The 25,276-nt window shown below is 41.5% G+C and overlaps 1 protein-coding gene across 5 annotated transcripts in view; it reads right to left on the bottom strand.

Annotated features, from left to right (window-relative positions):
- Window positions 1–19,283: 19,283 nt before the first annotated feature.
- BDP1 (B double prime 1, subunit of RNA polymerase III transcription initiation factor IIIB) overlaps window positions 19,284–25,276 on the bottom strand; it is a 109,262-nt gene continuing 103,269 nt past the window's right edge. For 4 of the 5 annotated variants that reach the window (XM_024247437.3, XM_024247438.3, XM_024247439.3 and 1 more), the window contains 2 exons: window positions 24,592–24,838; window positions 19,284–22,343 (listed from right to left, as the gene is read on the bottom strand). In XM_024247437.3, coding sequence (XP_024103205.3) covers window positions 22,212–22,343; window positions 24,592–24,838 — 379 coding nt within the window. In that variant the 3' untranslated portion in view covers window positions 19,284–22,211. Of the gene's footprint in view, window positions 22,344–24,212; window positions 24,334–24,591; window positions 24,839–25,276 lie in introns of those variants that run through there. The other variant, XM_024247441.3, reaches the window with a different exon arrangement.

The raw sequence follows: 25,276 nt of genomic DNA, 5'->3' as shown, positions 1-25,276 counted from the left end.
GAGGCAGGAGAATAAGTCTGGAAGCAGGGAACCTAAGGCTGTCTCACGCTGACTTCCTAGAGCTAAACTGAAAGGAAAACCCTAACTTTCCATGCCTAAGTAAAAAAAGGACCAAAGGCTACTCCCTTTGCAAACCCCCCACATTTTCCGCAGGGCAGATAGGAAATTGGCTGTCCCCGACAAATCAGACTTACTGCCGGTGGAGTCTTGCTTTGCCAAGTTTGAACCTTAACTCCAGCCTCTGAATGGTTGCTGTCCACAACCAATCAGACTGATTGGGGGTCCAGTCTTCGTTTGCATAGAAGTATAACTTTGTAACTTCACCCTAGCCTCTGATTGCTTGCTTTTTGCAACCAATCGGGTTTGAGGTGAGCATAAAATGGCCAATAGGAAACTTCTAGTGGGTATTTGGACCCAAGAAGATTCTATATCCAGGCCCTTGAGCTCTGCTCGGTCCGCTCCCACATTGTGGAGTGTACTTTCGTTTTCAGTAAATCCCTGCTTTCGTTCTTTCGTTGCCTTGTTCTTTCTTTGCTTTGCTGGGCGTTTTGTCCAATTCTTTGTTCAAAACGCCAAGAACCTGGACAACTTGCAGTCACAACCCCCAGTGACACACCGACAACATGGGTGAATCGCATCTAACACGTGCTTGCGAACAGCACAACAAGCCTGTTGTCCTTTCACTGGAGACCTTAAACATTCTTCTGATTATTTTCGCTATGTAGTTATTTTTCTTTATTTTTTACTTTATGTTTTGAGACAGGGCCTCACTCTGTCGCCCAGGCTGCAATGCAGTGGCACAATCACAGCTCACTGAATCCTTGACCTCCCACCTCAGCCTTTCCAGTAGCTGAGACTACAGGTTCGTGCCACCAAGACCGGCTAATTTTTTATTTTTGTAGGGGTTTCACCATGTTGGCCATGCTGGTCTTGAACTCCTGGACTCAAGCAATCTGCCCGCCACAGCCTCCCAAAGTGCTGGGATTACAGGCATGAGCCACCACGCCAGGCACTATGTAGTGACAGATTGTGGACATCAGCACTGTGGTCTTAAATAAAAGACTCCAAATATACCCATAAAAAGTAAAACATTCTATACAAAATGCCTTGAACTTAAGGTTTTTCGTTCACATATTTATTGAGCACTTACTACTTCTACTCCATTGGTTGCTTAGTGGGGCAGAGTAAAGGGGGAGGATGGGAAGAGAAAGGGTGCATCTACACCTGGAGGTAAACTTAGTTTCAGACTTCAAGGTACTTATAAGAAAATAATACAAATGGCCACATGATTTCTTGCTGGACTGTGTAGGACAGACATTAAAGGAACAGAATGCAATTGCGAAAGGGTTGCAGGTGAGCCTTGCAGAAGCACTGAGAGTGGACTGAGCCATGAACATGGCCAGGCTTTGTGCAAATGGAGGAGAGCATGAGCTAAACTGCAAAGGTATGATTTACACTGTGCTTGCCTCCCATGGTCAACAGAAAAAAAGGCCAGTAAAAACTGACTTTTCATATGTATCAGGGTAGCAGAAGAGAGTGTTTGATATTTTAATTGCCACACTTTATTTTTCTCTAAATAGTTCTTCAATGATGCAAAGTACTTAAAATCACCACCCGAAGACAGAAAAGACACAATAGGATATGATTCCTTGCTTTCTTTAAAAGTCATACCTGTTTCGGCTGGGTGCAGTGGCTCACGCATATAATCCTAGCACTTTGGGAGGCCAAGGCGGATGGATTATCTGAGGTCAGGAGTTTCAGACCAGCCTGGCCAACATGGTGGAACCTCATCTCTACTAAGAATACAAAAATTAGCCAGGCATAGTATCACGTGCCTGTAATCCCAGCTACCAGGGAGGCTGAGGCAGGAGAATCGCTGGAACCCGAGAGGCAGAGTCTGCAGTGAGCGGACATGGCACCACTGCACTCCAGCCTGGGTGACAGAGCAAGACTCTGTCTCAAAAAAAAAAAAAAAAAAAAAAAAAAAGTCATACATGTTTCTTATTTCTTGTAACTTTTGTTACAAGAAGCTCTTTGGAAATGTATAATGTTCCCAGAACAGCTAAGCAGAAAAATGCAAAAGGTGAAGTGCAAATGCACAGAAGGCCAAAAACAAAGTCACCTAGCATCCATTAGTGTCCAGTGTCTCTCTACCCTACTATTGAGATTACAAGGAACATAAACTTTGCCATCTCTGATTTTTTAAAAGAATGTTTTATTGAGGCCAGGAACTTGAAACTAGCCTAGGCAACATAGTCAGCCCATGTCTCTGAGAAATAAAAATAGCCATGCATAGTGGCGTGTGCCTGTAGTCCTAGCTACTTGGAGGGTGAGGTGAGAGAATCACTTGAGTCCAGGAGTTTGAGGCTGCAGTGGGCCATGATCTTGCCAAGCACTTCAGCCTGAGTGACAGAGCTAGACCCTGTCTCTAAAAAAACCAAGAAAAATAAAATAAAAATAAAGTAAAATAATGTTTTTATTTTATTTATTTATTTATTTATTTTTCTGAGACGGAGTCTCGCTCTGTCGCCCAGGCTGGAGTGCAACAGCACGATCTCGGCTCACTGCAAGCTCCGCCTCCTGGGTTCACGCCATTCTCCTGCCGCAGCCTCCCGAGTAGCTGGGACTACAGGTGCCCGCCACCACGCCTGGCTAATTTTTCATATTTTTAGTTGAAACGGGGTTTCACCGTGTTAGCCAGGATGGTCTCGATCTCCTGACCTCATGATCCACCCGCCTTGGCCTCCCAAAGTGCTGGGATTACAGGCGTGAGCCACCACGCCTGGCCAAAATAATGTTTTATATAATAAAAATAAGAGAATTAATTGAAAAATGTAACCGCCAGGGCTGCTTTCTGCAGCCTGGTGCGCTGCCTTTCATCTCACCCTCAGTTCCTTCCCATGCGTTGCTCATTCCCATTGGCTGCCATCTTCCACATGCTCTCCTTCCTTTATCCGCACCGTTCCCTCTGCCCAGGGCATCCTTCCACGACCAGACTTGTCCGTTCCATCTTCTCCACCTGGTGAGCCCATACACATCCTTTAGGACTTGGCTCAGGAATCTCCTACTCCAGAAGCCCTCCCTGACCCCACCTCATTACCTCTTTGTCCCTTAAACAGGCCCCTATTGTGGCTCGGGTCAGCACGTGTTGTTAGGGCTCATTTAGTTTCTCCAACTTGGGGTCTTGTCAGTGTCGTCATTTATGGCCTATGCCGGGCATATTACAGATGCTAAATTTGTTGAATGAATACATAAAAAATAACTGCTCTGGAATCAGAGCAAGGAGACATTCCAGGACACCTAAGGGAGAGTTATTTAAAGGCCAGGCAAGAAGCTGGGAGGTCAGGATGAGCAGTTAGACCTGGCAGGCTCTCCTTTGCTATCAAGTCTCTTCTGTAGAAACTTAATGACCTTACCTGGGATATCACATGGTATTACTTTGGTTGTACTCTGTTGGATTCAAGGGGAGGGGACATAGACCCCACCACTCAATGGAAGGAGTGTCAAGGCCACTGGTAGAAAAGATGAGAGACATTGTGTGACTATCTTTGGAAAACATGACTGACATGCCAGGCACATGCACTCATGTTTATACATTTATCCTGATCCAACCTTATATTTGTTTTCCTTGGCATAACAATCCATTTCCATATTCCCTAACTCTTGCCAATACACACTGGCAAGAAACTATCTCTTTCTGGGCCATGTTCAGTACTTTTTGGTTTGCACTGGAATAACTAACTTCTGTTAAGATCCAGAGGCAAGGAGGCAGGGTAGGATCAGTCCCTCACGAGAACTGGCATCAGCTCATAAGGCAAGTGCCCCAGATGAAGTGACTGAGTGCCTTTTACACAGGGAAAGGCTGGTGGATATGAGGGTAGGTTGCCTCCACTCTGAGAAACGCTCAAGGGGATTTGGGCATTTGAGAGTCTGGGTCTTGACCACATCTGCCCAAATGTGTCCATCCTATTTCTCAGCTTTCCATTCCTTCCTGTGTAGTGTCCTTATATCATACTGTACCTTTCATTGACCCTCCAACTCCCTTCTTGTCAAATCCTGGCTTGATTCTTAGCCAAACTGCCCTGCATCTACAGAAGACAATAGACTCCAAGCTGTGATAAAGGCTTTTTTACTTTTCACTATTATAAGAATCTACTCAAGGTAAATAAAATTACGTGTGCATACAAAAACTTGAACAAAAATATTTATAACAGCTTTATTTGTAATACACAAAATCTCTAAACAACCCAAATGTCCATTAACAGATGAATGAATAAGCAAATTATGGTAAATCCATATGACACAATACTGCCTGCAATAAAAATGATGTAGGGCATGGTAGCTCACACCTACAATCCCAGCTACTTGGGAGGCTGAGGCCCTTCAGCCCAGGAGTTCAAGACCAGCCTGGGCAACACAGCAAGGCCCCACTCTTAAAAAATTAGCCTGGTATAGTGGCGTGTACCTGTAGTTCCAGCTACTTCGGAAGCCAAGGTGGGAGGATCACTTGAGCCTAGGAAGTCAAGGCTGCAGTGAGCTATGATTGCACCACTGCACTCCAGCCTGGGCAACAGAACGAGGCCCCAACTCTCAAAAAACAAAAACAAGTACAAAAAAAGTTAGATTTTATGTAAAGCACAATCTCTAAAGGTTATCCAAGACCACTTGAAGCTTAATGATTAACTAGAAAGACTCACAGAACTCAGAAAACCTATGTTCAGTTATGGCTTATTACAGTGAAAGGATACAGTTTTAAATCAGCATAAAATTAGCATAAACTATCTGTCATGGCTGAAGGCCCCAGGTATACAAAAACTCTTAAAAGGCAGGACATTTATTTCAAGGGCTTATAGGTTAAGGAACTGGTCAAGTGTCAGTTCCTTCTTTGGAATGTGTACAACCCAAACCTGCTGAATTAACCCTTTATTGCACAGTTACATACTGTATGATCCCATTTTAATGAAATGAAAAGTTGTGGGCCCAGCATGGTGGCTCATGCCTGTAATCTCAGCACTCTGGGAGGCCAAGGCAGGGGCGGGGGATTGCCTGAGCCCAGGAGTTGGAGACTAACCGGGGCAACATAGCGAAACCCAGTCTCTACAAAAACTTTTTTCAAAAAAACAGCTGAGCGTGGTGGCATGCACCTGTGGTCCCAGCTGCTTGGGAGGCTGAGCTGGGAGGATTGCTTGAGCATGGGAGGTCAAGGCTGCCATGAGCTGTGCACTCCAGCCTGGGTGACCAAAAAAAAACAAAAAAGTTGTAGTGGAGAACAGATAAGTGGTTGTCAAGGGTTAGAGCTGAAGGAGGGAATGACTATAAGTGACAGCATGAGAGTGACTTTCGGGGTGATGGAACAGCTCTGTACCCTGACTATGGTGATGTTACATAAACCTATACATGGGATAAAATTTCATGGAATTGTATATACACATGCACTGCCTGTAAGCGTGATATGTAGTCAGCTTTCTGTATCCCCAGGTCTCACATTGGCAAATTCAACCAACCACAGATGGAAAATATTGGTGGGAAGAGACAATAAAAAAATAACAATACAGGCCAGGCTCAGTGGCTCACATCTGTAATCCCAGCACTTTGGGAGGCCAAGGTGGGCGGATCATTTGAGCCTAGGAGTTTGAGACCAGCCTGGGCAACATGGCGAAAAACCCATCTCTAGTAAAAATACAAAAATTAGCTGGGAGTGGTGGCACCTGTAATTCTAGCTACTCGGGGGCTGAGGCAGGAGGATCACCTAAGCCATAGGAGGTCGAGGCCATAGTGAGCTACAATCGCACCACTGTACTGCAGCCTGGGCAATAGTTGAGACCCTGTCTTAAAAAAAAAAAAAAAAAAAAAAAAACAATACAATAAAAAAATACAAATTTAAAATGCAGTATAATGACTATTTGCATAGCATTCGCATTTGTATTAGTTATTAGAAATAATCCAGAGAAAATTTAAAGTACATGGGAGGATGTGCATAAGACATATGCTCATACCATTTTATACAAAGGACTTGAGCATCCTGGGGTTTTGGTGGAGGAGGAGAGTTGTGGAACCAATCCTTGAGGATATTGAGAATTGGCTGTAATTTGAATAAAATCTTTAGTTAATAGTATTGCACACATGTCAATTTCCTGGTTTTCATCATTGTACTAGGGTTATATAAGATGTTGGGGAAATATAATTTAAAACAAAAATTCCTGCCACGACAAAAAACCTCTCCATTAAAGTAGAAGAGAAGAAAAACAATTTTAGTATTTGAAAACCTATCAAACCAGAATGTGATGTGCATTACAGGCAATCTGCTAAAGAGACTGCAAAGACAGAACCTAACCCTCACCCCTGGAAGGCAGAGGTTGCAGTGAGCTGAGATTGCGCTACTGCACTCCAGCTTGGGTGACAGAGTGAGACTCTGTCTCAAAAAAATAAAAAACTCACCCCTTTATATAACCAGGCAGATGCAACCCATGTCATACATGTTTTCAAGATAAACAACTAGTCCTCAAGTAAGATGACTTCACAGCACCACCTGTCACCTGCGAATCAGAGTAGCCACCTGTGTTTGTTAATTGTCTTTATCCAAAGGAAAATTAAATTTCTTATGTCTTTATGGTAGGTTTGTAACTTAACAGGTGCCAGCTGAAGTTAGGTTCCTACCCTTCCATAGGACTAGGAAATAGGAATGCTATTTCCCTCGATGATTTCATTTCAAAGAGAAGGCTTCCAGGTCCTTAAGGATAAGATTATGGGGTTGGAAAAAAAAACTGACAAGAGATTTATCTTTTTTTTTTTAACTAACACCTTTCTCATGGGTTATTAAGCTTATTAAAAAAAAGATGTCGGCCGGGCATGGTGGCTCATGCCTGTAATCCCAGCACTTTGGGAGGCGGAGGCAGGCGGATCACGAGCTCAGGAGATTGAGACCATCCTGGCCAACATGGTGAAATCCCGTCTCTACTAAAAATACAAAAATTAGCTGGGCATGGTGGCCCGTGCTTGTAATCTCAGCTACTTGGGAGGCTGAGACAGGAGAATAGTTTGAACCAGGCAGCCGGAGGTTGCAGTGAGCCGAGATTGTGCCATTGCACTCTAGGCTGGCGAAAGAGCGAGCCTCAAAAAAGAAGATGTAAATACATCTTCAAAGGGCAGAGAAGGAATTCACAATTACAAGTTTTCTAAAGTAAACCCTCTGAAGACAGATTGGGGGATTCTTTCTTTTCTAGGAAAATTCAATTTTTAATTGTTTTTAGATTTTTATTTACACTTACATAATCATGGGGGAAAACTGAAGGATACAAGGGGAACTTTTTGTATTATTTTTGCAACTTCTATGTGAGTCTAAAATTATTTCAAAGAAGCTATGTGCAGTGGCTTGTGCCAATTGTCCCAGCTACTTGGGAGGCCAAAGTGAGAGGATCACTTGAGCCCAAGGGTTTGAGGCCAGCCTGGGCAAATAGTGAGACTCCATCTCCAAAAAAACAAAATAATAATAATAATAATTATAGTCAAATTGAAACATGTTGGGAGGAGAGGAGAAGAGGAGACTGGGAAAGAAACAAAGAGACTAGAAATAAGGAGTACTTGGTATATACTTATGCTATATGGCTAACCTTTAAAAAATAAAATATATCCACTTTATGAGAAAAGCCATACAAAATATAAAGATTAAACCATATTTTTAAAAAAGAATAAATTATTAATATATTCAACAAGGTAGATGAATCTCAAAATAATCATGCTAAGGCTGGGCGTGGTGGCTCACACCTGTAATCCCAACACTTTGGGAGGCTGAGGCAGATGGATCACCTGAGGTCAGGAGTTCGAGAACAGCCTGGCCAACATGGCAAAATCCCATCTCTACTAAAAACACAAAAATTAGCCCAGCGTGATGGCAGGCGCCTGTAATCCCAGCTACTTGGGAGACTGAGGCAGGAGAATCACTTGAACCCAGGAGGCAGAGGCTGCAGTGAGCCAATATTGCACCATTGCACTCCAGCCAGGGCAAAAAGAGTGAAACTGTGTCTCAAAAACAAACAAACAAAAAATCATGCTAAAGGGAAGAAATGAAACCAAAAAGGAAAAAGGGTATATATTTTTTCCTTTATATAAAATTCTAGAAAATGCAGGCTATCCATCGTGACCAAAAGCAGATTGTTACCTTGGGATCTGGGAAGTGTTCAGGAGAGAGGGAGGAGCAGGAGGCCAGGGTAGAAGAGGCAACTTTGGAAATGATGGATATATTATTATTATTGTGGTGATGGTTTATGGGTGTACACATATATTAAAATTTAATTGTATTCTAAATATATGCAGTTTGTGTGTCAAATATAGCCAATAAAGCTATTTAAAGGAATCCCAAGCCAAGAACTCCATACTAGTTAAATGATCATTTCTGATGTTGGAACCTAGGAATGAGTATTCTTTTAAACATCTCAGGTGATTCCAGTAGGCAGCCAAGTTTGAGAATCTGCTATAAAACAGTGATTCTCAAATCGTGCTCACAGGCCAGTGGCATCAGCCTCACCCAGGAACTTGTTAGAAACGCTCATTCTTAGGCCCCAGGCTGATCTGCTGAATCATAAACTTCAGGATTGGGGCCCATAGTGGTGGCTCATGCCTGTAATCCTGTAGAGCACCTAATTCTGTCACTGTTCGAGGCGCCACTTGTAGTCTGCCAGGATCCCTGGTGGACTGAACAAAGGGGGATGAATGCAGGAATAAAGACAAGAGACAAAAGAATATGTTTGGAAGAAGGGTCAGGGGACACCTTGTCTCTAGTGGACAAGGGCCCTGAGCTTTACACAGCCCTCCATATTTATTAGGCAAAAGAGATAGTAAGAAGGGGTGTGGAAGAAGAGGTCAGCTGCTCGGTCCAGAGTAGGCTTGCAAGACTGCATTCTTCGAACAATAGGCTCTAGATGTCCCAGTAGATAACCTCAAGGAGCCGGGGCCAAGGAGTGATGGCCCTCAGCAAACCTTCTGGGACAGGCACAGAAGCAAGTTTGCCCACATTCTGTATTCATGATAAACAGTTTGCTGTTTGATCATGTAGCCTCCAGTGGAATGCTGAGTTGGTCACCATCCCTCTGGCCTTTTTGGCTCCCAACATTTCCCCCTTCTTGTTTATGTATTAAGTGAAAGAATGTAAGGCCAGGCTGGGTAGCTCTCATTCTCTGATTGGCAGTCCATCCGATTTTACAGACTATGAACAGAAGACAGAGACAAAACAACATTATTCCAAGAACTACATATAAGATGTTAATGTGGTGCTTTAGATAGGTCCAAGGGTTGAGGCTCTCCAGGCCTTGCTGGAATTCAGTCCAGTTTTCTAAAGAAGGATGAAACTCTTGAATTTGTTTATTTAAATCAAGAATTTTGTTTTGTAATTCACCAATATCAAAGGTGATGTCAGATGTGAAAGCTCCCTGCAAATGGGCTTTCACAAGGTCCCACTGATACTCACTTTGGTTATATTCTAAGTTGGTTACACAAATATGAGTGTGATTAAAATGACAACACAACTACTGCTGCAATTGCAAGCTTTGTACTTGTTCCCCTAACCATAGAATCGTGGATTAAAATACTGCCACTTCAGTTTGTAACTCAGTGTTAATTTTATTCTCAAGTAGCCACCCTTGGTTGACTGTGCGTGTCCAGTTCTCCATATACTGAGCTGTTTGAATAGAACTATGCAAAGCTACAGAGGACATTACAACAGAAATTATTAGTGTGACCAAGTAAACAATAGCAAAAATTATCATGCCTAAGCCTCTACGGACACAATGAGTAAACTGAGTTAGAAGAAGTTTCACAAAATGTAAAGCAATTGTGGCAGCCCAAGGCTCAGACAGATTAACAGGAATCCATAGCCCAGGGATGCAACCTAAAATCATCAAAGTAGAGATATTATGTGTTTGCAATGTGCTATGATTAATGCAGTGATATAACTGGCAAGATTTACAGGTCAATTGGGTATTGTTTACCTGGAGCTGGTCCTTCTTAGCTGCCAAAAACACATAAGGATTAAAAACACAAACTGTAAATTGAGTGGTGATATTCTTTACAAATGTAACATTAAGACTGTGTTGCTTACTATTGCTACTATTGGATAGTATTACAACCCAGATGTTGCCATTCATAAATGGGAATGCTGCCTTCCATATCATCTCTTGAATTGGTCCTTTCCTCCCTAGATAATGCCACTGAGGAAGAGGCAGGCTAAAACCTGCTCCATGCCAAGCAATCTGGGCGGCCAACTGGGATTGGATCCCAGTGTTATATAAAGAAGAAGCATTAAAAGCTTGCCACCAATGCCAGCAAAGTTTGTGCCATGATTTCTAATTTTCTTCTTTTCCATCTAATTGACCTTTACATCCCCAATCCACAATGTCTCCAGTTAACATAGATTGTTTTCTAGCCAGTGGGCCAAGACACTGGGTCCATGGAGGGGGGTAGGAACTATTGAAGGGAATCCATTCTGTATAGTCAGCACAATGAAGGCGATTGGGCCAGGAATGGTTGGTTAGCACACTGGTTACATTAATATAACCAAGACTTAATAAGTACATGATTTTCCCATAGTGACTCAACCATGTTTGAGCTTGAACTGTAAGACAGCTATGGCTGAGTGATGTCTTTGTGGTGACACACAAAGGAAGTCCTTCCAGTGGAGCGGTATAATTAATGACATTATTCTGAGAGTCTAACTGTTCTATGTCAGGTGGAGTTAGGGGTCCTGGAGCCCATGCTCCTTAATCATGATAAATCTTAGGAGAAGTGTCACTCCAAAGTATGGGTCATACTGCTGGGGGCTTGGGAACATATGCCCAATATGTTTTTGCTTCTGCACAGGAAAAACATACTGCACAAGATATTATGGCTAACATGGCCAAGAACATGGAATCAGGGGTTTTTGTCTGGCCTTGACACTCCAGTAGTTTCTCAGCTTCCTGCGTGGTTTTCTTGAGTTGTCCCAGGTTATGGGGGTTGATATCGTCATGACTCCAGTCGATCTTCTCTCTGTAACAATAGTTCCTAAGTATTGGTACGGGGAAGTTGTTTGTACCTTCTCTGGAGCAATGTTGAGATTCCAATTAACAAGAGCTTGCTTTACTTCTCCAAATAATTGATGCAATATTTGATCTGTAGGAGCGGCCAAAAGAGTATCATCCATAAAATGAATGATGTAAGCAGTAGGAAACATATTCCGAGGCTCCTTTAATGCCTGTCCTACAAAATGCTGACATAGTGTAGGACTGTTAAGCATGCCTTGGGGTAAAACTCTCCATTGATAATGAGAAACAGGTTCTCTTTGATTAATAGAAGGCACAGAGAAGGCAAATTGAGGCTTATCCTTCTTGTGTATGGGTATAGTAAAGAAACAGTCCTTAAGATCTATTACTACAAGAGGCCAGTCTCCTGAAATAGCCGCTGGAGATGGTAAACCTTTCTGTAAGGTGCCCATCAGTTGAATTTTTGCATTAATAGCTCTTAAATCATGCAGCAGTCACCATCTTCTGGACTTTTTTGGAATAACAAACACTGGAGAATTCCAGGGGCTAACTGACTCCTCTATGTGTCCTGCATCCAGTTGTTCTTTTACTAGCTGCTGAAGTTGCATCAGCTTCTCCCGAGATAGGGGCCATTGATCCACTCATATGGGTTTGTCACTAAGCCATTCTAATGGTAACGCAGAGCATGGAGAAGAAATATCAATGACCTCCGTCAGAAATCCTGAGGTCCTAGCCTTTTTCTATTTGTTTTTCCAGTTATTGATTTTGGATTAGTGTTTCATTGTACGAACCTCCCCAGACCTTTTCCACTCTGATATCCCATGTTCTTCAACATTTTAAATCCTGGGTTATCAAAGTTTTCATTTGTAAGTTTCATATCCCACGTTGTAAGTAAGTCTCGACCCCATAAATTGATAGCTGTATTTGCGACATAAGGCTGAAAAGTACATGACTGTCCATCCGGACCAAGACAAGGTAAAATCTCAGCACTTTGTTGAAGTTTGAGCTGTTTCTACTTCCAGTAAGTATGCAGAAGTTAATCGCAAGGGCCAGGATGGAGGCCAATTGTCTTTAGATATTACTGACACATCAGCTCCCATATCCATAAGCCCATAATTTGTATTACATAGGTGGGTAATTTGTATTACAAATTTTTATATACAAATTTGTATTACACAGGTGGGTCTATTACACACCTTTAATTTGTATTACACAGGTGGGTCTATTAGAGGCTACTGGTTGGGACAGATTTCCCGTGTAGTTGTGCTCCCAAACCCTTTATTTCCTCATTTCTCCTTTCGTGGAGAAGGTTGTAATTTGCAGGGAATAAGCAATAATTGAGCAATATATTCTCCCGGTTCAAAAACCCAAAGATCTTGTGACATTAAAACTACTTGAATTTCTCCTTCATAATCAGAGTCAATCACTCCTGGGACTACAGTAATGCCCTGTAAGTTAAGACGGCTTTTGCCTAAAATTAGTCCCATGTATCCTGTGGGTAAAGGTCCGCAAATACCAGTGGGAACTTTGATGGGTTTGTCTCCCCCAACTAACATGATTCTTTCTCTAGCAGGTAGATCTAATCCTGTATTTCCTGGTGTTCCTGGGGTGAGGGAATCAATGTGCCTCCAGGAACCCATCCCTGAAATGGGGTTGTGGTCTGAACTGGGAATGCCCTCATTGTTTGAGGGGCCCAGGGCCAGGCCCCTGTCTCGTTTCCCAACAGGGTGGTGCCATTCTGATGAAATTTTGAGCAGCACTGATTAGCCCAGTGATTTCCTTTGTTACAGCGAGGACAAAGTCCTGGCATTTTTTCCTGCTGGGGGAGGAACTGCATTGTAAGATCCTTTCTGTCCTGAGATCTGGCGGCATTCCTTTTTTAAATGTCCAGTTTTTCCACAATTATAATATTTTCCCATTTTAGGGTCTGACCCTTGGCTCCTTTTAGATTTGTCAACAGCTAAATTAGCCATTGCTTGCACTAACACTGCAGATCGATGAAGCTCAGTTCCTACATCTTGACAAGCTCTGAGAAAATTTCCCAAGTTTTTGTACACCTCACTGGTGCCAGGGCACATTTACAATCCACGTTTACATTCTCAAAAGCTAGAGTTAAGGTTGGCATTTCTGCAGCCACAGTATGAGGAATCTGACGCTTCACTGCCTCTTGCAATCTTGCAAGAAATTGTGCATAGGGTTCCTGCAACCCTTGCATGATATGTGAAAAGGACTGTACTGGGACTCCCTCTTCAGGAATTGTGGCCCAGGCATGCTTAGTGGCCTGTACACACTGCTGATAAGCAGTATCTGGGAGTGCCATTTGATGTTCCAGGTCTGAATAAGGGCCTTTACCCAATAGCAAATCCTCTGTAATGTCTCCGGGTCCAGCAACACGGTTCTGTCTAGCCTGGTCTGCACACAGTTCTTGCCAATTTAAATTCCACGTCAGATATGCACTAGCAGACAAGCAAGTTCACGCCAATTGTTTTACATCAAAGGGTAAAAGACGCATAGCACCAAACACAGATTCTAGTAATCCTAAGGTGAATGGGCTCTGTACGCCCTTAACTTACCACACTCACTTTTAATTCCTTCAACAACTGAAACTCTAGTAGAGTGTGTTCATGAATAAGCTACTGTGCATTATTTGGATCAGGCCTTATGGACATAGGAAAAGCACAAGGTCCTAAGGACTCTCCAGTTATGGCAGCAGAGCGTAAAATTCTTTGTACTGGGGTCTCTATTTCTGCTACCTAAGGAGGTGGTACAGATGGTTCTGCAACTGGAGCAGGTGGTATAGGCCAATTTTTATCCTCCCTCTCCTGTTTTTTCTTTTTTTTTTTTTTTTTTTTTGAGACAGAGTCTCGTTCTGTCACCCAGGCTGGAGTGCGGTGGCACGATCTTGGCTCACTGCAACCTCTGCCTCCAGGGTTCAAGCATTCTCCTGCCTCCTCCTCCTGAATAACTGGGACTACAGGCACATGCCACCACACCTAGCTAATTTTTGTATTTTTAGTAGAGACAGGGTTTCACCATGTTGCCCAGGCTGGGTTTGAACTCCTAACCTCAAATGATCCACCCGTCTTGGCCTCTCAAAGTGCTGGGATTACAGGCGTGAGCCACCATGCCTGGCCGTTTTTTGTTTTCAACTGGAGCTGTGGGTGGGACAACAGATTCTTTCAGATTTTTAGACTCAGCCTGCTGTCCCACAGAATAAGGAGATAATGGTAGAAGTACAGTACAAATTAAACTCCAAGTGGAAAAAACAGAAGAATCAACTTTAAGACCTTTTTTCATGAGCCTGTTTTAATCGTTCTCCTGCTCTGTCCCAATTTTCCACATCAAGAGTTTTAATAAGCCGTGGAAACCATGGGTTATGCGTAATAACCTCCTGTAGCATGTTAATGAATGTCTGAGAACTAACCCGAGCACCAGTTTGTTTCAACGAAACTTTAAGCAACTGCACATAATGTTTTCCTTCAACAGACAAATTCTGCTCCATGTTACCCTGATTCAGAAAACTTCTCGTTCCCAGTACTTCTTTAAATCACTGCTCCTAGTACCTCTTTAGGGCACTGACCTTATATCCGCTGCCAGCAGACTCATCCGGGGGTCCCCATTCGCCTTGTCAATTTCATTTCCTCTGCTCCAGCAGACATTCTTCATTCACGTCCTCGAAGCCCCTGTGTTTGGACGCCACTTGTAAAGCACCGGATTCTGTTGCTGTTCAAGGTGCCACTTGTAGCCTGCCAGGATCCCTGGTGGACTGAACAAAGGGGGATGAATGCGGGAATAAAGACAAGAGACAAAAGAATATGTTTGGAAGAAGGGTCAGGGGACACCTTGTCTTTAGTGGACAAGGGCCCTGAGCTTTACACAGCCCTCCGTATTTATTAGGCAAAAGACATAGTGAGAAGGGATGTGGAAGAAGAGGTCAGCTGCTCAGTCCAGAGTAGGCTTGCAAGACTGCATTCTTCGAACAATAGGCTCTAGATGTCCCAGTAGATAACCTCAAGGAGCCGGGGCCAGGGAGTGATGGCCCTCAGCAAACCTTCTGGGGCAGGCACAGAAGTGAGTTTGCCCACATTCTGTATTCATGATAAACAGTTTGCTGTTTGATCATGTAGCCTCCAGTGGAATGCTGAGTTGGTCACAATCCCTTTGGCCTTTTCGGCTCCCAACATATTCCCAGCACTTTGGGAGGGTGAGGCAGGTGGACCTGCTGAGGTCAGGAGTTTGAGACCAACCTGGCCAACATGGTGAAACCTCACCTCTACTAAAAATACGAAATAGTGGTGCATGCCTGTAGTCCCAGCTACTCGAGAGGCTGAGGCAGGAGAATTTCTTGAAGCTAGGAGGTGTAGGTTGGAGTGAGTTGAGATCTTGCCATTGCCTCCAGCCTGGGCAACAAGAGCAAAACTCCATCTCAAAAATAAATAATTAATTAAATAAAATAAATAAACTTCAGGATTGGGGCCCAGCAATCCGTGTTTAATAAGCCCTCCAAGGTGATTCTGATGCTCACTACTATACAGAGGAAGCCATGTACAGGAAGCCATCTGAAGACTCAGGAAAATGAGGATGTTGGAATGGGTTTACAGTTGTCCCTGGGTATCTGAGAAAAATTGGTTCCAGGGGCCAGGTGCAGTGGCACAGGCCTGTAACCCCAGAACTTTGGGAGGCCGAGGTGGGTGGTTCACTTGAGCTCAGGAGTTCAAAACCAGCTGGGCAATATGGCAAAAACCCATCTTTACAAAAAATTTAAGTATTAGCCGGGCATGGTGGCATGCACCTATAGTCCCAGCCACTTGGGAGGCTAAGGCAGGAGGATCCCTTGAGCCCAGGAGGTCGAAGCTGCAGTGAGCTGAGATCGTGCCACTGCCCTCCAGCCTGGGCAACAGAGCCAGACTTTGTCTCAAAAAGTAATAAAATAAAATGGGATAGTATTTGCATATAACATAGCACTATCCTTCTATATACTTTAAATCATCTCTAGGTTACTCATAATACTTAATACAATATGAATGCTATATAGTTGTCATACTTATTTTTTATTTGTATTATTTGTTATAGTTGTATTGTTATTTTTATGTTTTATTTTTCAAATATTTCTGATCCTTGATGGGTTCAATCTCAGGATATGGAACCTGCTGATAAAGGGGGACTGGCTGTATTTATGTGCATCTTATTCAGACACCCCCTAACCATAACTCCCAAGAGGGCCTGAGGACACTCTTTTCTTTAAAGTCTTGGTAACAGAAGCATCAGCCTCTTTAAACAGCTGATGCAGCCACTATGATGGTTGTCCTTTGCAGGCTGGAGATGATGGTGAGAGGTACTGCCAAGGAATTAGGCCCCTTGACCTCACTGGGAATACTGGAAGAAGCCAGGCAGCAATGCCGAACTGTTTTAGACCAGCTGGGCACAATTACTGTAATAAGCCATAGCAAAGGATTGACATGGTGTATTTTTACATGTGGGGATCTGTGATGATGGCTAATTGATCCCAAGGTTCCTGTTAGACTGACAGCCTTCTAAAGTGTTGCATGACACCTATAGACAAAACAATTCTAGGTCTGTTGTGCAAGAACCAAACTCAAGTCTCCATAGTGGAGAAAGCCTCATATCCAGTTTCCAGACTAAATAAATCAGGTTATAGACCCAAAGTCCCTTCACTGAGGGGGCAGATGGGAGCCTCTGAGGAAGGATTTTGTAATTGTGGCTTCATGGGTATACCATAAATCTTCCCCCAAGCCTTCCGCAGAGAGAACTATGGTTATTCATCAGGGTCTTTGCACTGGGGAAACAGAAATACTCAGCTATTTCACGGTTATTAAGATAGTGACTCTGAAATTATACTGATTTCCAGAGACCTGAAAAGCCTCTGTGATCCAGTTTTCAGAGTGAAGGCTAATGGAGGTTGCGTGAAAGATGGATTCTTGGTCTGACTTCTCACAGGAGCCCATCCTGTAATTATTTCCTCAGTCTCAGAATACAAAGAAGTAGGATATAGCAGAATCATCACACAGTTTCCTTAACCCATGAGATAAGGCATTAAGGAAAAGCCAAGTAGAAGGTTTAAACCACCCCCATTCTCTGACCCACCTAGTGAGTGGGATCTGTTGATTCCTACTACATTCCATTTGATTCACCAGCTTGGTCAGTTGTTCAAGTCAGACGGGTCCGAATGAACAATGTTTCACATTTTTTTGTTTTGTGTGTTGGTATTGGTGTTACACCTTAGAATCACCTGCAGATTTTTTTTTTAAATGGTGATGTCTGACTCCCACCCCCAGGCACTGCGGGGAGGGGGGTGTGTGTGTGTGTGTGTGTTTTCTAATTATTTTGAGACAGGGTCTCCCTCTGTCACCCACGCTGTAGTACAGTGGCACAATCTCAGCTTACTGCAACCTCCACCTCTGGGCTCAAGTGATCCTCCCACCTCAGCCTCTCCAGTAGCTGGGACCACAGGCGCGTGCTAGCACGCCTGGCTAATCTTTGCATTTTTAGTAGACAAGGGGTTTTGCCCTGTTGCCCAGGCTAGTCTTAAACTCCTGGGCTCAAGCGATCCTCCCGTCTCAGCCTCCCAAAGTGCTAGGATTACAGGTGTGAGCCATTGTGCCTAGCCCTATTATTTTTTAATGTTTTTTAGCAACAGGGTCTCACTCTGTGACCCAGGCTGGCACAATCATACCTCACTGCAACCCTGAACTCCTGGGCTCAAGCAATCTTCCTGCCTCAGCCTCTCAAGTAGCTGGGACCACAGGCACACACCACCATGTTCTGCTAGTTTTTGTTTTGTTTTGTTTGTAGAGATAAGGTCTCACTATGTCTCGCCTCAGCCTCCCAAAATGCCGGGATTACAGGCATGAGCCACTGCACCCAGACACTGATTTAACAATAAGGGATATCACTTGGACACAGAAACTTTTTAAAGCTTCCCAGGTGAGTCTGATGTGCAATCAAGTTTGGGAACCACTGGTCTTGGGGAATTACACTGTTATCACAGATTTAACAAATGATGATGTCAATCACAGCTGCAGTTCGCCATTGGTACCTTTATTAGACCAAATCAACACAACTCCTAATACCTGGAATAAAGCTAGTGCCATAAAAAAACGCAACATTTTCCATTCCAGTAAGAAAAATTAAAAGAACTTGCATTATTATTTGGCAGGGACAACTGATTTTACTGTCTTACTTCAGAGTGATATGAATACCCTCATTTTCTTTCATAATATAGTCTGGAGAGACTTTTATTTTCTTGATTTTTGACAAAAAAATGAAATGTGACATGGATAACGTTATGCTAACTGGAGCTGGAAAGCAGGAATTAGCAAGCAGCTAGATGCCTTAGGAAGACATACGTATCTAAGAGGTTGGGAGGTAAATCCTGTTAAAGTTCAGGAGCCTGCCACATAGGCGAATCTCCTAAGGGTCTAGTGGTCTGAGGACATGGGATCTATTTTTAAAGGGAAGAAACAAGCTACCCAGGCCTGAAGGCTCACCTGCCTGGGAGGATTGCTCACACCCAGAAGTTCGAGGTTGCAGTGAGCTATGATCACGCCACCACACTCCAGCCTGGGCAACAAAGCAAAACCCCATCTCTTAAACAAAGGCAGTAGGGAGAGGGAGACAAGATTCTGCACCTTGCACTGGCCACCACGAAGACAGAAACAACAATGTTTGAAGTGGCCCTTTGAGTTTGAGATAAAATATATTTGGGAATACTACCCCAACCTACTTACTGGGTAGCCCGTAAGACTGACGATTGTTAGTGAAACCCAATGTAAGACAGGGCTCTCCAGCAGATTCAGGATGCGACGCTGTAGCAAACAGAGATGCTGTGTGGAGTCTCTTCCAAATACTATTAGGACGATCACACTGCAGACTCTTCAGCTTTGAAATAAGGACATGCACACCTGTCAAAAATTTTTCTCCTCCCCACAAAGACAGGGTCTTCTTCTGTCATCCAGGCTGGAGTGTGGTGGGGCGATCACAGCTCACTACAGCCTCAACCTCCTCCTGGGCTCAAGCGATCCTCTCATCCCAGCCTCCTGAGTAGCTGGGACCAAAAGCACACCCCACCACAGTTGGCTGATTTTTAATTTTTTTGTAGAGATGAGGTCTCATTATGTTGCCCAGGTTGGTCTTGAACTCCTGGGCTCAAGCAATCCTCCCACCTCGGCCTCCCAAAGTGCTGAGATTACAGGTGTAAGCCACAATACCCAGCCAATTCTTTATTTAGTCATCTTAAAAGGACACAACAGAAATGGTATAAAATAACTTTTATTTACATAATTTATATATATATAACTGCTTTCTTTAGAACAAGAAAATTTATAAATGACATGATATTGCTTTTTCTGTCAAAGACTTCTTCAAGATAGTATACATGGTCACTTTTGTTTCAAATAACATGATGGTAAACAGTGGATATTAATATTTTTGTCATGCCTCAACCATTTACCAACAATTAGGCATTCAAATCCTCATGTTGACCACTTGCTAAGACATAAGTGTTCAGGAGAAAAAGTCAAGAAAAGATAAAAACTTTTACTCATATCTCCTTTAAGATTTGTGAAATAAATTCTTTGCAACATCTTCTTTACATGAATCAGACCTAACATAGTTCTTTCCACCATGTAAGGTAAATACATTGATTAACTTTCTCTTTTCCATAATTAGGTTTAAGGATTTAACAGTAGGATAATTTAGCTGGCTGACTTGATTCTCTAATACAATGAGTCTCTGTATTCTTTATATAGGTAAGAAATTCCATTTTCCATAAACTAGCTTATTATAGATTAAAAAGAAACAGATGTTAAAGTTAAAAATTAATATTACACAAGGATAAATAATAGTTTAATCATGGCAATCTAACTCCCAAGCTAACACTAAGAGAATGAAATCTTTTCAGAATGAGTTTTAAAAACTTACAAAAACAGGGTATTAAAATAGCAATGTGATTTACTGCCATGATTTCTGTGACATATCAATCATGAAATAAATGCCTACTTATAGACAATTTCCGCTCCGAATTACACAGCCTCATCTCTGACAAAATGTTACGCCATAAATTTCACTAAAAGACAATGAATAAGAAGTGCTCTAACAGCAGTAGTTTCAATAAGTTAGCATTACTGTTATACCTGCTGAGACATAATTCCCTTCTATTAAGGAACTTAAAAACTGGCCACCATTTTCTCAATATACAAACATAAATATCTAGACTCTAAAATATTTTCCCAATTGAAATACTGATCATTACATAATACAATCAACAGTTTTAACTTTTAGGCACAACTCATAACTTCAGTGACAAATAACTCATCCATACAGATATCAGCACCTCAGGGTAAGAACATTTGGGGCCTAATGTAGGGGGTCAAACTAAAAGGCCAATCCAGCCACAGTCCTTCATTCAAGTACTGTCTATGGCTTCTTTCACACTGAAATTGCAGAGCTGAGTAGCTGCCACAGAGCCCATCTGGCCTGCAAACCCAAAACAGTTTGCAGAAAGTTTCCAACTCCTGAGCTACTATACTATCAATCCAAGAGGCTTTTCAAATAAAATCAGGATAAATTTGCTGTTTGAGAAGTCTAATTGGAACCACTACAGATCTGCTTGGGTAGATAATAGAATTACACGTATAAATAATCAAATCTTGAAATTAAAACAAACCTTAAATTCATATTGATGATAATCATTAACTTTATAAAGCCTTATTTTCTCTGTTTTTAACATCATGATTATGTTCCGCGCTTAAAGATCTAAGTGTTCCTTGAGAATTTAATGGGAAAAAACTACGAAGAAATTGGCTTTTTAAAAACTAATATTATGTCTGTGGGTGTATAAAGGAGATTGAGCTTTGTATGGAAATTTTGTCTCATAAATTGAGTTCCCCATCCTCACGAAAATCCTGAGATTATACAAGAAAAACAGAAAAATTCACAGTACAAAGTCAATATACTAAACTGAGGGAAAAAAGGTATTCAAAACATATACACCAGCCAAACATTTTTAGTTATATCATTTTAAATATCTTTAAAATTAAAGAGAAAAAGGAGACAAACATAAATTTGTTAATGCCTTCTTTATCTACAATCTGAGGGGTAAAAATAGCTAAAACTGAATATCCTTTTAAATAAAAAATTTAAAAATAAATAAGCTCTTTGATGTGTCATCTTTATAAATAATTATGTTTAAATACTAGTTTTTCAATTAGGACTAATGTTACATCACCATGAATTAGAAAAATATGTATTTTTCAGTCAGACAAACAGCTGATAATAGAAAAGTTCTTTAACATTTGCCATACTAAAGTGAAGTTTGACAATTTGTTTTCACATATAGTTACGTGTCCCTTAACTATATGTTCTTAGAATTGCCTTGTTAGGTGATCTTGTGCGGAACAACGCAGAGTGTACTTACAAACACTGAGATGGTACAGACTGCTACATACCGTACAGACTGAGGCTATGTGGTATAGCCTATTGCTCCTCGGCTACAAACCTCTACAATGTGTTACTATGCTGAATACTGTAGGCAGTTGTAACACAATAGTAAGTATTTGTGTATCTAAACATATCTAAACATAAAAAAGCAATGCACTGTGTTATGATGGCTATAACGTCACTAGTTGATAGGAATTTTTTATCTCCATTTTAATTACATGGGGTCACTGTAATATATGTGGTCCATCATTGACTTAAACATCATTATGCGCTACAAGACTGTACTTAGAAGCAACTGAAAAAGCCTTCATCCTTCATCATCTCCCCCTAAAAATAAAAAATCTTCACAAAAGAAGTTGCTAAATGTTAAATATGATACAATTAACCCCCAAATCTGTCTGCACTGCAATTCATACAAAGACATATATCCACAACATTCCCAAATGTCCATGTGTGCTTAGCACAGGAAGAGTCAAAATGTAAACAAGAGTTGTTATTTCTGTCTGAGAAAGCAGTCTTAATTGCTTGCTATTTGCAAAATGCTGAATCAATCAGAATGAAAGGAACCTCAGAAATGTTTTCCACTGATTATAAAAGCTTCAAATCAAGCTCATTAAATATTCAAAATCAACCTAAAGAAAAATGAGACAATGATATTTTGCTCTAAATACTGTTTTGTTGATGTAATTGACTCTGGAAATCCTAGACCTAATTTAAAAAAGAAAAAGAGAAAAGATTGTTTTATTCTGTTTCATCCACTTCAATGAAGATATCATTGAAGAAATATTCAGAGACTGTGGTTGGCTCCCCTTGAGGGGCCCGCTTTTGGGCACTTTTATATCCTTCTTTCAGTAAGGGCTGATCACAAGAAACCTAAAAAGGTAATAAAAATAAAGTAAAAATAAAACTGTAATACAACATTTTTATATATGTGTGTGTATATATAGCAGTCTAAATCGATACGATCTGTTTGAAAAGCAATGTAGCAATAAATATTGAGCTTTAAATATATTCACAATCACTGACCCAAAAATTTCATTTCTATGCTGTTACATTAAGTAAATAATCCTAAACATAGTAGGAGTTTTATGACTAAGATAACCTTTGTAGCATTAGTTATAATAATAAAATTGGAAGCAACTAAATACACCACACTAGATATAATTAGGTAAATTACAGTGTACCCATAATCCATTACTTCATCCTAATTTCCATAAAAAATTTTAATAAAGAAAAATATAATATGGTTAAATCTGTCACTAAATAATTAAAGTAAAAATACTTTAATTATTTGCATAAGAATAGACAGACCCATGACAAAACAGCACCTAAAGAAAACATATCAAAGATACCTTATCAGAAATTAGCATACTTACAAATCTATAAACAAATTAAGACAGCATGGTATTGGCACACGAATGACAGATATATCAATGAAACAGAAGACTAGAAATAATCCCAATATATACAGAAATTTAGCATCTGATAAAAGTGTTATTATCAAAAACAGTTATTGTATTATTAAATAAATGATGTTGGACAACTATATAACCATCTCAAGGGGGAAAAAGTCAGACCTATACCTTACCAAAACAAATTCTAGATGGATCAACAGATTTAAATGTAAAAGTATTTTTTAAAAAAATTCTACTATAAAAATGCCATGGAAAAACACTTTTATAATTCTGGACGGAGGTAGGTGGGGAAGGGTATCTTTTTATTTATTTATTTATTTATTTTAAGACAAAGCCAGGCTGGAATGCAATGGCATGATCTCAGCCCACTGCAACCTCCACCTCCTGGGTTCAAGCAATTCTCTTATCTCAGCCTCCCAAGTAGCTGGGACTACAGGCGCATGCCACCATGCCTGATTAAATTTTGTATTTTGATAGAGATGGGGTTTTGCCATGTTGGTCAGGCTGGTCTCAAAACTCCTCACCTCAGGTGATCTGCCCGCCTTGGCCTCCCGAAGTGCTGGGATTACAGGCGTGAGCCACCACACCCAGCTGGGAAGAGTACCTTTTTAAACTATCTGAAAGCAGAAAGCTATAAAAGATGGATAAATTAAACAGATATAAAAAATGTCTGCTTGGCAAAAACCACCATAAACAAAATCAAAAGACAAATGACATACAGAGAAAAAAAAATTGTAATCTTTATCACAAAGGGCCTTTTTACCTGAATATAATAAGAACTACTACAGGCCAGGCACAGTGGCTCATGCCTGTAATTCCAACACTTTGGGAGGCCGAGGCTTGAGGCCAGGCATTTGAGATCAGCATGGCCCACATGGCGAAATTCCACCTCTCCTAAAGATACAAAAATTAGCTGGGTGTTGTGGCATGCATCTGTAAGCTCAGCTTATCGAGGGGCTGAGACAGGAGAATCACTTGAACCCAGGGGATGGAGGTTGCAGTGAGCCAAGATCACGCCACTGCACTACAGCCTGGGTGACAGAGTGAGACTCTGTCTCAAAACAAACACACAAGAAAAACAAAACCCACGACTTTGGCAATGATAAGCTAGACTGATAAAATCTTGATCTCAGAAAATAATTCTAACAAATAATACAAAATGTTTTTAAAAAGTTTAAGGACGTTCTTTAAAAAAGTACCCCTTCCAAAGGCTCATGCTATTCAACAGATGCTCACCAGCCTTTTCTTTGTCAAGATCTTAAGTTACCCCAATATTTTTACAAAGGCTTTGATACAGGTTTACAGAGTTTTCCATCCCAATACTTGCCATTGGACAGCTTCAGGAGACATAGAAATGAAACATGTGAACAAATTCTAGTTTTACAGTTCCTTAAATTCTTGTGGGTGTCAGCACTGCTTCCTTTTGCTTCCACAAGTCAGAAGGGTCTCTAGATTAAAGGAATGGCTATTAAGTGTCCATTTATGGTTAGTTCAATGGCTCTGTACTAACCTAACTGTAACTTCCTGACTCAACACCTTTTCTTCTTCCATTATGGAGGAACACAATGGAGAGGAGAAGGATGGGAGTTGCTCTAAAATAATTTCTGACATCAAACTAAAAATAACAAATTACTATGTTTTCCCTAGTTGAATCTCATATCCAACCCATCTCATACAAACTATAAAATACAGTAGTTATCACATACCTGAGTTGCTGAGCTGCTAATATTCTCAGATTGAGTAGTAATAACACTTGAAGACGGAAGCAGATCAGAGGACTCTCGATTTTTGTCCTGGCTTTCATTGAATGGATTAGATCTTTTCAATTTCTTTCTTAATGCAGGTACAAGAGGTTTTAGGCGTTTCTTACTATGGACTTGCATAGGTTCATCAGACTCCAAACTATTCTTTGAACATATTAAAGATAAAAATCCCAGGGGTCTTCTACCAGGTCTAGAAATACAAATGTAACGATATTCAAGAATACCCAGGAAGACGCATTCTTTTTTTTTTTTTTTTTGAGACACAGTCTCACTCTCACCCAGGCTGGAGTGCAGTGGTGCAATCTCGGCTCACTGCAACCTCCACCTCCCGGGTTCAAGAGATTCTCCTGCCTCAGCCTCCCAAGTAGCTGTAGTAGAGACGGGGTTTCACCATGTTGGTCAGGCTGGTCTCGAACTCCTGACGTCGTGATCTGCCCACCTCAGCCTCCCAAAGTGCTGGGATTACAGGCGTGAGCCACCGCACCCAGCCAAGACACATCCTTAATACCTGCTTCTGCTTTGGGAGGCTAAGGTGGGAAGACCGAACGCTTAAGGCCAGGAGCTCAAGAACAGCCTGGACAAAATTAGCAGGACCCCGGTCTCTAGAACATCTCTAGCATTCAAATCA

This window comes from Pongo abelii, chromosome 4, assembly GCF_028885655.2.
Source record: "Pongo abelii isolate AG06213 chromosome 4, NHGRI_mPonAbe1-v2.0_pri, whole genome shotgun sequence".
Lineage (NCBI taxonomy): Eukaryota > Metazoa > Chordata > Mammalia > Primates > Hominidae > Pongo > Pongo abelii.
Note: the sequence above shows the minus strand (reverse complement) of the source record. Positions and strands in the feature narration are given on the sequence as shown.